The sequence below is a fragment of the Bufo gargarizans genome, chromosome 10, assembly GCF_014858855.1.
Source record: "Bufo gargarizans isolate SCDJY-AF-19 chromosome 10, ASM1485885v1, whole genome shotgun sequence".
Lineage (NCBI taxonomy): Eukaryota > Metazoa > Chordata > Amphibia > Anura > Bufonidae > Bufo > Bufo gargarizans.
In genome coordinates, this window is record NC_058089.1 from 30,802,763 (window position 1) to 30,817,337 (window position 14,575).

The 14,575-nt window shown below is 44.6% G+C and overlaps 1 protein-coding gene across 1 annotated transcript in view; it reads right to left on the reverse strand.

The window, feature by feature from the left end:
* LOC122920030 (mucin-5AC-like) overlaps positions 1 to 14,575 on the reverse strand; it is a 116,853-nt gene that overhangs the window by 67,377 nt on the left and 34,901 nt on the right. The window contains exons 11-13 of the mRNA XM_044269240.1: positions 10,743 to 10,834; positions 2,652 to 2,784; positions 754 to 1,000 (exon numbers count right to left, since the gene is read on the reverse strand). Coding sequence (XP_044125175.1) covers positions 754 to 1,000; positions 2,652 to 2,784; positions 10,743 to 10,834 — 472 coding nt within the window. The remainder of the gene's footprint in view (positions 1 to 753; positions 1,001 to 2,651; positions 2,785 to 10,742; positions 10,835 to 14,575) is intronic.

Sequence of the window (14,575 nt, forward strand, 5' to 3'; positions counted from 1 at the left end):
TGTACCCAAATAAGTTAACATTGCCTTCCACATGGATGTGTGGGTCCAGAAAGTGCCACAAAAACATTCCCCAGACATAACACTGTCACCACCTCCAGCTTGCATTCCATCAATGGTTCCAGGTGTTTGTTCTCTGATGTTTCTCACCTGACACGCCAACGTCCACCTGTTCTATGATGCAGAACTCGAGACTCACCAGAGAACGCAACCCTCTACCAATCTGCAGAGGTCATTTTTGTAACCAAGCCAGCTGACCAGACGTGACTTCCTTCATGAGCTAACGCTGCCAACATCAAAAAGAGGTGGTGGTCATAATAATGTGACTCGACTGTGGAATTAAGTGATGGTCTCTGATCACAACACTTTTTGTGGACATAGCTAATTATGTACATTCAAATTTAAATACAAGCAAATTCATTTTCCTATCCTCTCATTGGGCTAATTAACATTCTTTAGGCTCATGAAAAATCTGTATGTCGCCATATAAAATTGGCAGCACAGAGAAGTACAGCAGAGACCTCATCCTATTCTACGGAATCCCCATCATGGTATCCTACAAAAAAGAGCTGTCAGATTGCCATCGGCAAAAGCCTTAGACCAATGTCATAATACAGGTGCATTTTGATGCCTTTGCATCCAAATGCAAAGACATATCCGAAGCACTAAAATGTACACTTATTATGGCCGTGTTAAAGGGGCTTCCAGTTAAATGAAGAGTGTATAAGAACGATTCATGTTCTTCCAGAGCCTTACCACAGGATCTCGTCTATTTTAAATGTTTGACGAGCTGGAACAGTTCGCCCTTTGTAGTTGCAAGGACAATCCTCGGGGGGCACACACTTTTCATTTTGAGTCTGGTAAGTCCCTTCTGGACAGCTGCAGCCTTCTCTTGGATCAGCCGTGAAATGACAGAGAATGTCTGGTTCTGCTAAAGAGTTGCAGGTAAAATTGCATTGTCTTGGGGTAGACATGAACACCATGCTTTCGGGACAGCCAGGATCTATTGGAAAAAGAAAGGAAATGAATTAGGAAATATATATGTTTCTAATGTATTTGTCACAAACCTTGCAAGTATAAGATTTCCCTTTAATTTGTTACAATTAATCATCTTTGTTGTTAGTATTATTGTTTATTATAATTATTTTTATGATAGCACTATAATCCATGACAACATGCTTAGAAGAGCAGCAACACATTCTACAATACTTTTTGTTAGGCGGTTTTGACAATGTTATAAGAGTGTATCCTGACAGTTATCATTTTTAATCTGTTGGGATATCCAAAGAGGCTTACAGAAACGTTAATAGCGGAGTTATAGAAAATTAACTCACATGAAACAAAAAAACACTAAAATATATTATAAGTTTTATTTGATTTTTTGTTTTGTTTCATGTTGTGATATCCAGCAAGAAGTGTTCAGACCCCCCCCCCCCCATCGCATTGCATAATTCCCATTAGTAACAATGGCCTTTTTATGTAATATATGGATGTGCCCATCCTCCAGAGCAAGAGGAACTCTTTCTGCCTAATTGATAAGGGTTCTGAAAAAAGGGTATCCTATTAAAGGGATTTTCTGGGATCGGCATTCCAAGGGATTTAACTTTTTTCTTTTCTTTTTTGCTGATCGGTTAGTCTTTATGTCATTCTTTAAACTTTTGCACAATATAAAAATTTTCATAAAAACATTTATGAAAGCTATTGTTTTTCCATCCAGTTGGTCCGGAGTGAGCTACAATGAGCAATAAACACCATGAGGCAATAAGAGCGGGTAAGTGCCTCATGGTGTTTATTGCTCATTGTAGCTCACTCCGGACCAACTTTCATAAATGTTTTTATGTGTTTCTATAGAAAGCTGTTTTCACATGACTATAATGTGACCGAACAGCAAGACCTGAACCCTTGCACTTCTGCTGAGCAGATCTGTTGGGTTCTGTAGTGATTAGAAATGAGCGAAGTTTTCAAAAATTCGATTCAGCTGCTTTGCCTAATTTCACAAAGAAATTCGCTTTGTGATGCCCACCGTCATTAAACCCCTCAGATGCCACGTTCATTACTGATGGCGGCATCAGAGATGACCATTGAGGCCTGTCAGGGGTTAATCCGTTAGAAAAAAATAAACAAATACTCCCCTTATCCATTTGATCGTGAAAAGTTCGTCACGGCAATCTTGATTGAAGTCCAGTGTGAAATCTCGCACAGTGTGTGATGATGTCATCATGCTGGCCGGCATGGTGATGTCATACATCACAAGATTTTGCACGGGATCTTCAATCAAGATGGATGTGGCAGACTCTTCACGCACAAATGGATGATTTTAGAGAAATTAGATTACTACGAAACACAAGGAAATTCGGCTTTGTGGTGAATGGAATTTGCCCTGAAATTCGGATCGAAGACCACTTTGTGAACTTCGATTCGCTCAACAATAATGGTGATGTAAGCTTGGTTCAGTAGAACCTCAGGCCTATATATATTGGTATTATTGCAACATAATACTGACCTGAGGCTGAAAAATTAATCACATTTTTACAAAATACCTTTAATACGAGTAGTAGGTTTTTTGCTGTAATTATGGGTTGCATTTGAATTGTGACGGATGTTAGTATATTTTAGGAAATTAGATTAAGGTTTAGATTTGGAAACATCCTTACCACAAATATTATATCTCCATCTCCAGTCTTTTAGCAACACATTTTGGCTTCTACATTCATCTGCATAGTCTCCAAGCCAGGTGCACACAGCATCCTCACTGTGCTCTGAGTTACATGCATCATATATACAGTGCTAAAAGAGACAGGAAGATGGAAAGAGCTGACTAATTAAATGTAGGAACATACTTAAAGGGGTATTCCAGTAACGACAAATTTCATTTTTATATAGAGAGTGTGTATGATGCAACAAATTCCATACCCAAACACTAGCCCCTGGTAAGGCAAAATTCAACCCCAAGACACTATGAAAATAATACTGCAAAGTCAAGGTGCCCAGTGCCTAAAGTGCAATGTGCGTGTTCAGACCAAAAAATATGTCTAATGCAACATCAAATAGGAAGAAAAATGATAAAGCGCCTCTTTAGAAAAACTACAAATAACAACAATAAGCATGCTGAAATAATATAAAAATTATACAATTCAAATGAAATGCACAGGGTTGAGATGTCTCACATATGAGGTGTTGTGGATTTAGATTTTTTTTTAATGACATGTAACTTTTCTAACCACTTACTTATATGTGATCTTTTAATCACTTCTATAAATAACTGAACTGCTTATGCAGTACAGTGTATTATACTGTTAGTGCTATACCGACAGGCACCATCAGGGTGTGTCAGAGAGGTGCAGCCTGATGAGCATAAACTGCAGACAGGTCATTTAGCCCCAGGTTGCCTTGCAAAGATGTCAGCACCCTGTATCTCATTCCTAGGGTACCATCGGAAGAGAGAGGGAGCCCCCTCCCTTTATACCATTTTGATGTCATAGTCGTTATTCACCATGGCATCTAAGGGGTTAATTGGCCCGGAATTGCACTTCTGTTGATCTAGGCTGTTAGAGAAGTGGCCCAGCTCTCATGTGAAAGCAGAGCCCTCACACTCTGCTGCACAGGAAATCCATTAAGGCCTGTGTGTAACCACTGTAAAAAGGCATATTGACAGTCACTAATGGGTTAAGGGTTTATACATAGGGATGAGCGAACCCGAACTGTATAAGTCCGGGTTCGGTGTTCGTCGCTTTCTTGGCGCTTTTTGAAAGGCTGCAAAGCAGCCAATCAACAAGCGTCATACTACTTGCCCCAAGAGGCCATCACAGCAATGCCTACTATTGGCATGGCTGTGATTGGCCAGTGCAGCATGTGACCCAGCCTCTATTTAAGCTGGAGTCACATAGCGCCGTACGTCACTCTGCTCTGATGAGTGTAGGGAGAGGATGCAGCTGCGGCTGTTAGGGCGAGATTAGGCACTAGACAGGGATTTACTCAGCAAAAACACTTAATGAAGTGATCGATCTACAGGTGTGAATCATTCATCTTCTGCTATTCAATTGCTCACTGTTTTTAGGTAGCCCAGAGCGTTTTTCAGTCACTTTTTTCTGGGGTGATCGGCGGCCATTTTGTGTCTTGTGGTGCGCCAGCACAAGCTGCCACCAAGTCCATTTAACCATCAATAGTGTGTTTTTTTTTTTTTTGCTATATCCTACATCAGGGGCTTGGACTTAGCAATTCCCTAAATCAGTGGTTTCTGCTGTATCAGGCCAAGTTTAAATCGATCAATAAAAGGGTATATTAGATTGAAGGTGCTGATAGGGTCATCCTCAATAACTTCACACGCTACCGTGCATTTCCAAGTTTAATTCTGTCTGTAAACGTATACCTGTCATCCAGGGCCTAAATAATAGGCCTAAAATTTATATTCAGCTAAATCTGTGTTTATTGCTGTGGCTGGTCAATTCATTTAGTGTCCACCAAAGCACAGTTTTTGTTCTGGGTTGAAATACAATTCCCAACTTATCAATTCCCTAAATTAGTGTTTTCTGCTGTATCAGGCCTACTTTAAATCTATCCATAAAAGGGTATATTAGATTGAAGGTGCGGATAGTGTCATCCTCAATAACTTCACACGCTACCGTGCATTCCCAAGTCAAATTCTGTCCGTAAACGTATACCTGTTATCCAGCGCCTAAATACTAGGCCTACAATTTATATTCAGCTAAATCTGTCATTATTGCTGTGGCTGGTCAAGTTATTTGGTGTCCGTTAAAGCACAGTTTTTGTTCTGGGTTGAAATACAATTCCCAACTTAGCAATTCCCTAAATTAGTGTTTTCTGCTGTATCAGGCCTACTTTAAATCTATCCATAAAAGGGTATATTAGATTGAAGGTGCGGATAGTGTCATCCTCAATAACTTCACACGCTACCGTGCATTCCCAAGTCTAATTCTGTCCGTAAACGTATACCTGTTATCCAGCGCCTAAATACTAGGCCTACAATTTATATTCAGCTAAATCTGTCATTATTGCTGTGGCTGGTCAAGTTATTTGGTGTCCGTTAAAGCACAGTTTTTGTTCTGGGTTGAAATACAATTCCCAACTTAGCAATTCCCTAAATTAGTGTTTTCTGCTGTATCAGGCCTACTTTAAATCTATCCATAAAACGGTATATTAGATTGAAGGTGCGGATAGTGTCATCCTCAATAACTTCACACGCTACCGTGCATTTCCAAGTCTAATTCTGTCTGTAAACTTATACCTGTCATCCAGCACCTAAATACTAGGCCTACAATTTATATTCAGCTAAATCTGTCGTTACTGCTGTGCCTGTATTAGTGTAATACGGTACCTAAACAGATAGCTAGATAGTGTTAGGTGTCTGTAAAAAAAGGCCTGAATTTGAATTCAATACATTGGGCCAAATATTTTTTTTCTTATTGTGGTGAAAAGTAACAATGAGGAAAACATCTAGTAAGGGACGCAGACATGGTCGTGGTGGTGTTAGTGGACCCTCTGGTGCTGGGAGAGGACGTGGCCGTTCTGCAACAGCCACACGTCCTAGTGAACCAACTACCTCAGGTCCCAGTAGCCGCCAGAATTTACAGCGATATTTGGTGGGGCCCAATGCCGTTCTAAGGATGGTAAGGCCTGAGCAGTTACAGGCATTAGTCAATTGGGTGGCCGACAGTGGATCCAGCACGTTCACATTATCTCCCACCCAGTCTTCTGCAGAAAGCGCACAGAAGGCGCTTGAAAACCAAGCCCATCAGTCTGTCACATCACCCCCATGCATATCAGGGAAACTGTCTGAGCCTCAAGTTATGCAGCAGTCTCTTATGCTGTTTAAAGACTCTGCTAGCAGGGTTTCCCAAAGGGCATCCACCTAGCCCTTCCCCAGCGGTGGAAGACATAGAATGCACTGACGGACAACCACTTATGTTTCCTGATGATGAGGACATGGGAATACCACCTCAGCACATCTCTGATGATGACGAAACACAGGTGCCAACTGCTGCGTCTTTCTGCAGTGTGCAGACTGAACAGGAGGTCAGGGATGAAGACGATGCAGGGGACGATGAGGTCCTAGACCCCACATGGAATGAAGGACGTGCCACTGACTTTCACAGTTTGGAGGAAGAGGCAGTGGTGAGACCGAGCCAACAGCGTAGCAAAAGAGGGAGCAGTGGGCAAAAGCAGAACACCCGCCGCCAAGAGACTCCGCCTGCTACTGTCCGCCGCCATCTGGGACCGAGCACCCCAAAGGCAGCTTCAAGGATTTCCCTGGCATGGCACTTCTTCAAACAATGTGCTGACGACAAGACCCGAGTGGTTTGCACGCTGTGCCATCAGAGCCTGAAGCGAGGCATTAACGTTCTGAACCTTAGCACAACCTGCATGACCAGGCACCTGCATGCAAAGCATGAACTGCAGTGGAGTAAACACCTTAAAAACAAGAAACTCACTCAGGCTCCCCCTGCTACCTCTTCTGCTGCTGCCGCTTCGGCCTCTTCTGCTGCTGCCGCCTCGACCTCTTCCTCCGCCTCTGGAGGAACGTTGGCATTTGCCGCCCAGCAAACAGGGGATGTGCCACCAACGCCACCACCTCCGTCACCAAGCATCTCAACCATGTCACACGGCAGCGTTCAGCTCTCCATCTCACAAACATTTGAGAGAAAGCGTAAACTCCCACCTAGCCACCCTCGATCCCTGGCCCTGAATGCCAGCATTTCTAAACTACTGGCCTATGAAATGCTGTCATTTAGGCTGGTGGACACAGACAGCTTCAAACAGCTCATGTCGCTTGCTGTCCCACAGTATATTGTTCCCAGCCGCCACTACTTCTCCAAGAGAGCCGTGCCTTCCCTGCACAACCTAGTATCCGATAAAATCAAGTGTGCACTGCGCAACACCATCTGTGGAAAGGTCCACCTAACCACAGATACGTGGACCAGTAAGCACGGCCAGGGACGCTATATCTCCCTAACTGCACACTGGGTAAATGTAGTGGCGGCTGAGCCCCAGGCGGAGAGCTGTTTGGCGCACGTCCTTCCGCTGCCAAGGATCGCAGGGCAACATTCTTTGCCTCCTGTTGCCTCCTCCTCCTACTCGGCTTCCTCCTCCTCTTCTTCCACCTGCTCATCCAGTCAGCCACACACCTTCACCACCAACTTCAGCACAGCCCGGGGTAAACGTCAGCAGGCCATTCTGAAACTCATATGTTTGGGGGACAGGCCCCACACCGCACAGGAGTTGTGGCGGGGTATAGAACAACAGACCGACGAGTGGTTGCTGCCGGTGAGCCTCAAGCCTGGCCTGGTGGTGTGCGATAATGCGCGAAATCTCGTTGCAGCTCTGGGACTTGATGCACATCCCTTGCCTGGCGCATGTGCTGAATTTGGTGGTGCAGAAGTTCATTCACAACTACCCCGACATGTCAGAGCTGCTGCATAAAGTGCGGGCCATCTGTTCGCGCTTCCGGCGTTCACATCCTGCCGCTGCTTGCCTGTCTGCGCCACAGCGTAACTTCGGCCTTCACGCTCACCGCCTCATATGCGACGTGCCCACCAGGTGGAACTCCACCTTGCACATGCTGGACAGACTGTGCGAGCAGCAGCAGGCCATAGTGGAGTTTCTGCTGCAGCACGCACGGGTCAGTCGCACTGCGGAACAGCACTACTTCACCACCAATGACTGGGCCTCCATGCGAGACCTGTGTGCCCTGTTGCGCTGTTTCAAGTACTCCACCAACATGGCCAGTGGCGATGACGCCGTTATCAGAGTTACAATACCACTTCTATGTCTCCTTGAGAAAACACTTAGGGCGATGATGGAAGAGGAGGTGGCCCAGGAGGAGAAGGAGGAGGAAGAGGGGTCATTTTTAGCACTTTCAGGCCAGTCTCTTCGAAGTGACTCCGAGGGAGGTTTTTGGCAACAGCAGAGGCCAGGTACAAATGTGGCCATCCAGGGCCCACTACTGGAGGACGAGGAGGATCAGGATGAGGAGGAGGTGGAGGAGGATGAGGATGAAGCATGTTCACAGCGGGGTGGCACCCAACGCAGCTCGGGCCCATCACTGGTGCGTGGCTGGGGCGAAACGCAGGACGATGACGATACGCCTCCCACAGAGGACAGCTTGTCCTTACCTCTGGACAGCCTGGCACACATGAGCGACTACATGCTGCAGTGCCTGCGCAACGACAGCAGAGTTGCCCACATTTTAACGTGTGCAGACTACTGGGTTGCCACCCTGCTGGATCCCCGTTACAAAGACAATGTGCCCACCTTACTTCCTGCACTGGAGCGTGATAGGGAGATGCGCGAGTACTGTTAGTAGGAGGCAACATTTCACTAACATGGTGGAACAGTACGTGTGCACACCCCTCCACGTACTGACTGATGGTTCGGCCCCATTCAACTTCTGGGTCTCCAAATTGTCCACGTGGCCAGAGCTAGCCTTTTATGCCTTGGAGGTGCTGGCCTGCCCGGCGGTCAGGGTTTTGTCTGAACGTGTATTCAGCACAGCAGGGGGCGTCATTACAGACAAACGCAGCTGCCTGTCTACAGCCAATGTGGACAAGCTGACGTTCATAAAAATGAACCAGGCATGGATCCCACAGGACCTATCCATCCCTTGTGCAGATTAGACATTTATAACTACCTCCCCTTAACCATATATTATTGTACTCCAGGGCACTTCCTCATTCAATCCTATTTTCATTTGACCATTATATTGCGGGGCAACCCAAAGTTGAATGAACCTCTCCTCTGTCTGGGTGCCGGGGCCTAAAAATATCTGACAGTGGCCTGTTCCAATGTTGGGTGACGTGAAGCCTGATTCTCTGCTATGACATGAAGCCTGATTCTCTGCTATGGGACCTCTCTCCTCTGTCTGGGTGCCGGGGCCTAAAAATATTTGACAGTGGCCTGTTCCAGTGTTGGGTGACATGAAGCCTGATTCTCTGCTATGACATGAAGCCTGATTCTCTGCTATGACATGAAGCCTGATTCTCTGCTATGACATGAAGCCTGATTCTCTGCTATGACATGAAGCCTGATTCTCTGCTATGGGACCTCTCTCCTCTGTCTGGGTGCCGGGGCCTAACAATATCTGACAATGGCCTGTTCCAGTGGTGGGTGACATGAAGCCTGATTCTCTGCTATGACATGAAGCCTGATTCTCTGCTATGACATGAAGCCTGATTCTCTGCTATGGGACCTCTCTCCTCTGTCTGGGTGCCGGGGCCTAAAAATATCTGACAGTGGCCTGTTCCAGTGATGGGTGACATGAAGCCTGATTCTCTGCTATGACATGAAGCCTGATTCTCTGCTATGGGACCTCTCTCCTCTGTCTGGGCCTAAAAATATCTGACAGTGGCCTGTTCCAGTGGTGGGTGACATGAAGCCTGATTCTCTGCTATGACATGAAGCCTGATTCTCTGCTATGACATGAAGCCTGATTCTCTGCTATGGGACCTCTCTCCTCTGTCTGGGTGACGGGGCCTAAAAATATCTGATAATGGCCTGTTCCAGTGGTGGTTGACATGAAGCCTGATTCTCTGCTATGACATGAAGCCTGATTCTCTGCTATGGGACCTCTCTCCTCTGTCTGGGTGCCGGGGTCTAAATATCTGACAGTGGCCTGTTCCAGTGGTGGGTGACCTGAAGCCTGATTCTCTGCTATGGGACCTCTCTCCAATTGATATTGGTTAATTTTTATTTATTTTATTTTTATTTTTATTCATTTCCCTATCCACATTTGTTTGCAGGGGATTTAACTACATGTTGCTGCCTTTTGCAGCCCTCTAGCCCTTTCCTGTGCTGTTTTACAGCCTTTTTAGTGCCGAAAAGTTCGGGTGTCCATTGACTTCAATGGGGTTCGGGTTCGGGACGAAGTTCGGGTTGGGTTCGGATACCGAACCCGAAAATTTCCGGGAAGTTCGGCCGAACTTCTCGAACCCGAACATCCACGTGTTCGCTCAACTCTATTTATACAGTACACATGTGGGACACTGACACTTTCAATCATGCTGCGGTTTTCTGCATTTTTGCTTTAATAGACCTTCTTCCTAATACATTCATGATTGTTTCTTGCCTTTGACATAATGTGATAGTGCCAGAAAAAGTGATAGGGGATTGTTATATTTCTCAAGATTCCTCTCAGAAATGTACTAGGATCCAGGAAGTATATATCTCTTCTGGGGATGACTAAAGGAGATATAAGGAACCCAGAAAAGATGAGTATCCCTAGGAAAGAGTAGTTTGGTAAGTCCTGTTTTTGGGCCTTTTTTATGGAATGATGGGCAGGTTGGTAGTGGGGTCAAGCATTCCCTTCCTGGTCATTATAAGTTTTGTTTCTAACACACTCCAGGTCATTACTGGGTTGTTAATGTGCAATGTGCTCAATAAAGAGTGATAGCTATCTGAGGAGACCTATCTGGGAGACTGTTACTGAGGCAGCCAGCCTCAAAGTCGACATTTATTCCTGGTTTGAGGTACAGTAACACATATTCATGTAATTTTGTTTGAGTGATTGGTAGTAAGTCACTTGTATAGTGAGGGAAACTTATTAGTGTAGTTAGCGCTCAGCCTGAGCAGTGGTTGGGGTTTGAGCCTGAATGTAATGGCTATACATTTCTTAGAGAACATACAAAGCTCTGTTTGAGATGGACTTCTGTGTCATTGTCTCTGACTGCATTTTATCCCATTTTATCTACCACTACAGAGCAAATTCACACAATAACCATATAAAGGTTTCTTACTTTCTGGTATGGTTTGGGATCCAGTACTTCATGGCAAAGAGCAAAGATGGGTGAGAGCACCAGATGAGAGCACCAGTGTTTTGCATATTCCTCTAAGAAAGAGAGAAAAACTATATGTTAAGCAACATTTTTTTTTTTGCTATTATGAAATATAACTTAAATGAGACTTGCTAAAGGGATGAAAAATTTGTAAATTAAAAAATGGCTCCCTTTTCTCTCTACTGACCTAAAAATTGGTGGCAACTATTTTGAGAGCTTTATTCAAATCGAATCACAAAGATTCTGATTTGTTTGGAATCTGAATTCTTGGGATATTTGAGATGAGTTTGCTTCATCTAGAATTAATTCGCTCATCTCTAAATATCACTCCAGCACTGTAAGGCTAGGTCTACACGACGACATTTGTCGCGCAACAAAAAGTCGCGCGACAGATAGGGCGCAACAGTTGTCGCGCGACATTTTGTTGCACCAATGTCGCGCGACAATTTTTATAATGGCAGTCTATGGTGTCGCACTGCAACATGCGACATGTTGCGACTGCGACGCGACAGTCGCAGAAAAATCCATCTTGAATGGATTTTCTGCGACTGTCGCGTCGCAGTCGCAGCATGTCGCATGTTGCAGTGCGACACCATAGACTGCCATTATAAAAATTGTCGCGCGACATTGGTGCAACAAAATGTCGCGCGACAAATGTCGTCGTGTAGACCTAGCCTAAACAAGGACCAGCAGGGGAACCAGGGACCCGCCTGAGAAAAAGTACTAGAGGATCTGAATAGAGAGATTACCATTATTGCAAATTTTCAAAAGCTGATAAATCACTTTATTGCCTACTTCATCATTAAAAGATAGGTTCAAGAACCACAGGGTATAACAAAAAGACATAAAAAAGCAAAGGAACAAAAAATTACAAAGATTAAAAGTTTAAAGATAAAGTTTCACTGTTCAGTAGAGTACAGGAAAAACTCTAAAAATTTGAATATCGTGCAAAGTTAATTTATTTCAGTAATGCAACTAAAAAGGTAAAACTAACATATGAGAAAGACTCATTACATGCAAAGCAATATATTTTAAGCCATTATTTGTTATAATTTGGAAGATTATGGCTTACAAGCTTATGAAGCCCCAAAGTCTCAATTTTGAGGCCCCCTTTGCTCAGGGGGTATGGATTAATTAGTTGACTAGAGTGACACTTTAAGCCTAGAATATTGAAAATGTTCAAAAAATTCTAATTTTAAGCTGCCTTAATGCAATTCCTTTTAATTTGCATTACTGAAATAAATGGACTTTTTCACAATATTCAAATTTTTTAAGTTTCACCGTTAGTTTCACAGGTCTAAAATACACCACTTTGTGTACTGTATACACCTCTACTTTATATGAGAAAAAAGGAAGCCCTCAGTCTAGTCCCTTAGGCAAACTTCGGTTGACAACACATTTATAACACATTTTGTCTTGAGTTTCCATTGACTGTATGCACTGGGAAAGCCATAAAACATATCCAATAATTCTTCCTTCCTCTATGTTTTATTGGATTCTTAATTCTCAGGAGCCTGGAATCTATATCCAGTGCCCACACTACATTTGTGTCTAGTGTTAGCACAGCCAACAGAGGTGTGTGTCATCCACACTGGCATTTTTCCCCCACAGGCGCCCATCTTAAAAAGAAATGTATACAGCGTGGTATCTGTTTTTTCCTGTCACGTCCGCACAACCTCTATCCTATGAAGCTGAAAAATGGAAATCCCTTTGGATGCTTCAGAATGGAGCATTACACTGATGCACTGTTTTGGAGTGTGTCAGTGTAATGGAGGCCTATGGGTCCATTTAACAGATGCACCAGGAGCTTTCCTGATATATACAGTTAACAGACACTCAAGACACAATGTGAAAAGAGTCTAAACTATAATTTTATTGTAACTACTAGAGATGAGCGAATCGAAGTTGATAATGTGGAATTTGATCCGAATTTCAGGAAAAATTTAATTTGCACCGAATTTCCCCACACTTTGTGGTAACGAATCACATTTTTTCCTAAAATGGCTGCTGCACGTGTTGGGAACGATGGATCACCCACAATGCCATGCATGCAGCCAATCAGCAGCCAGACAGCCCCTGTGATGTCACAGCCCTATAAATAGCCTCAGCCATCTTGGATTCAGGCATTTTTCAGTGTATTTAGTGTAGGGAGAGACATCAGCAGGCGCCAGGGACAGTGGTAGAAAAGACTTTAAAACTTTTATTTTGCTGTAGGAAGTTCAGAGAAAGGATAGGGAGGGATAATTCCACAGTATTGGAGCAGAACAGGGTTCAGTAGGGGAATTTACAGCCTGGGTAATACAAACAATCCTGTTACACCTTGCTGCACTGACTGGGGATCCAAATTGCCATTATATAGCTCTGTCATTCCAGCAAACCGTTCTTGTTATTGGGGTCCAAGTGCTGTTTGATATAGCCATTAACAAGGTTTATTACAAGGAATATTTCTAAGTCTTATTTACCCTTGTGCAGTGCAGTTTTATGTTCTAAAGCATTTTTGGCGTGTATTAGTGGCAAAAAAATTATTTTTTCTCCGTTCAGCAGTGCAGTAATATGTTCTAAAGCCTTTTGAGGTGTGTATAAGTGGAAAAAAGTAAGGGCCTATTTGTCGTTCAGCGGTGAAGTTATTTGTTCTAAAGCCCTTTTTGACGTGTAGTAGTGGCAAAAATATGTATTATTTGCCTTTCAGTGGTGCAGTTATATGTTCTAAAGCCTTTTGTGGCATGTATAAGTGGAAAAAAATAAGGGCCTATTTGCCGTTCACCGGTGAAGTGCTTTTTAGCCGTTTTGTGGTGAAGTGAGAAAATTACAGACTTTTTGGGGGTGTTTTAATTTCATTTTTATTTATTAATTTGATTTAACATTATGTGAGACAGAGAAGTGCCAGGTCCTGCACAGGGGAGTGGCAGATGCCTAAATGTTTCTGGCTCAGTCACAGGTCACAGCAGAGTAAGGGGGTGTGGCAGCAAGAGTCGCAGCGAGAGGCCTGACCTCCCAGTGTTATCTAGCGGTCATCTAGCAGCAACTCAGCGGTTCTTGAATAGTTGTCTCGGTCATCCACGTCCCAAGTGACATCAGACATTCCCAGCCAACAGTCGGTGGGTTCATCAGACACAACCCTTAGTTGGCATGGCCCGGCATCAGGCCCTGTGCCCTCACCTGTCCCCAACCTGCCTCTGTCCTTTTCTGTTCCCTCAGCCAGAGAAGTATTATATGCTGTGGGAACAGCTCCACTATACAGCAAGGACGAGCTACTAGAGGACAGTCAGCAGCTACTGGCCAGCTAAGATGTGGAGGAGACATCCGCCGCTTCCTCCGGTAGGCGGGCAAGTAGTGATGAGGAGAGTGGCGTGGGATCTGGTGTTGTGAGCGGTCAGGCTCCTGACCCTGAGACCATTGAGGAGGACATCAGTGACGTGCAGACAGTACTTGATGATGATGATGTAGCTGATCGCACATGGGAGCCAGGTGAATTAGGGTATTCATCATCATCGAGAGAAGAGGGTGGCAGCTTGCCTGTGAGGCAGCGGCGGAGCCAGAAGGTCGCTAGCGTGGCCGGGAGTCAGCAAGGTGGCAGCAGTTGGAGGTCGGGAGCAAAACGTGCCCAGGTAGACCACCTGCTTTGCAGGAGCCTACCTGCCCGGAAAGTAGTGGTGCAGGGGTTCACAGAAGCAGCGGTGGTAGCAGTCAGTCAGTGCGGAGTGTTGGGGGTTAAATCACCTACTCTGTGGTTTGGCAGTTTTTTGTCAAACCGTGGGAGGAGGTGAACATAACCATTTGTAGAATCTGTGGGC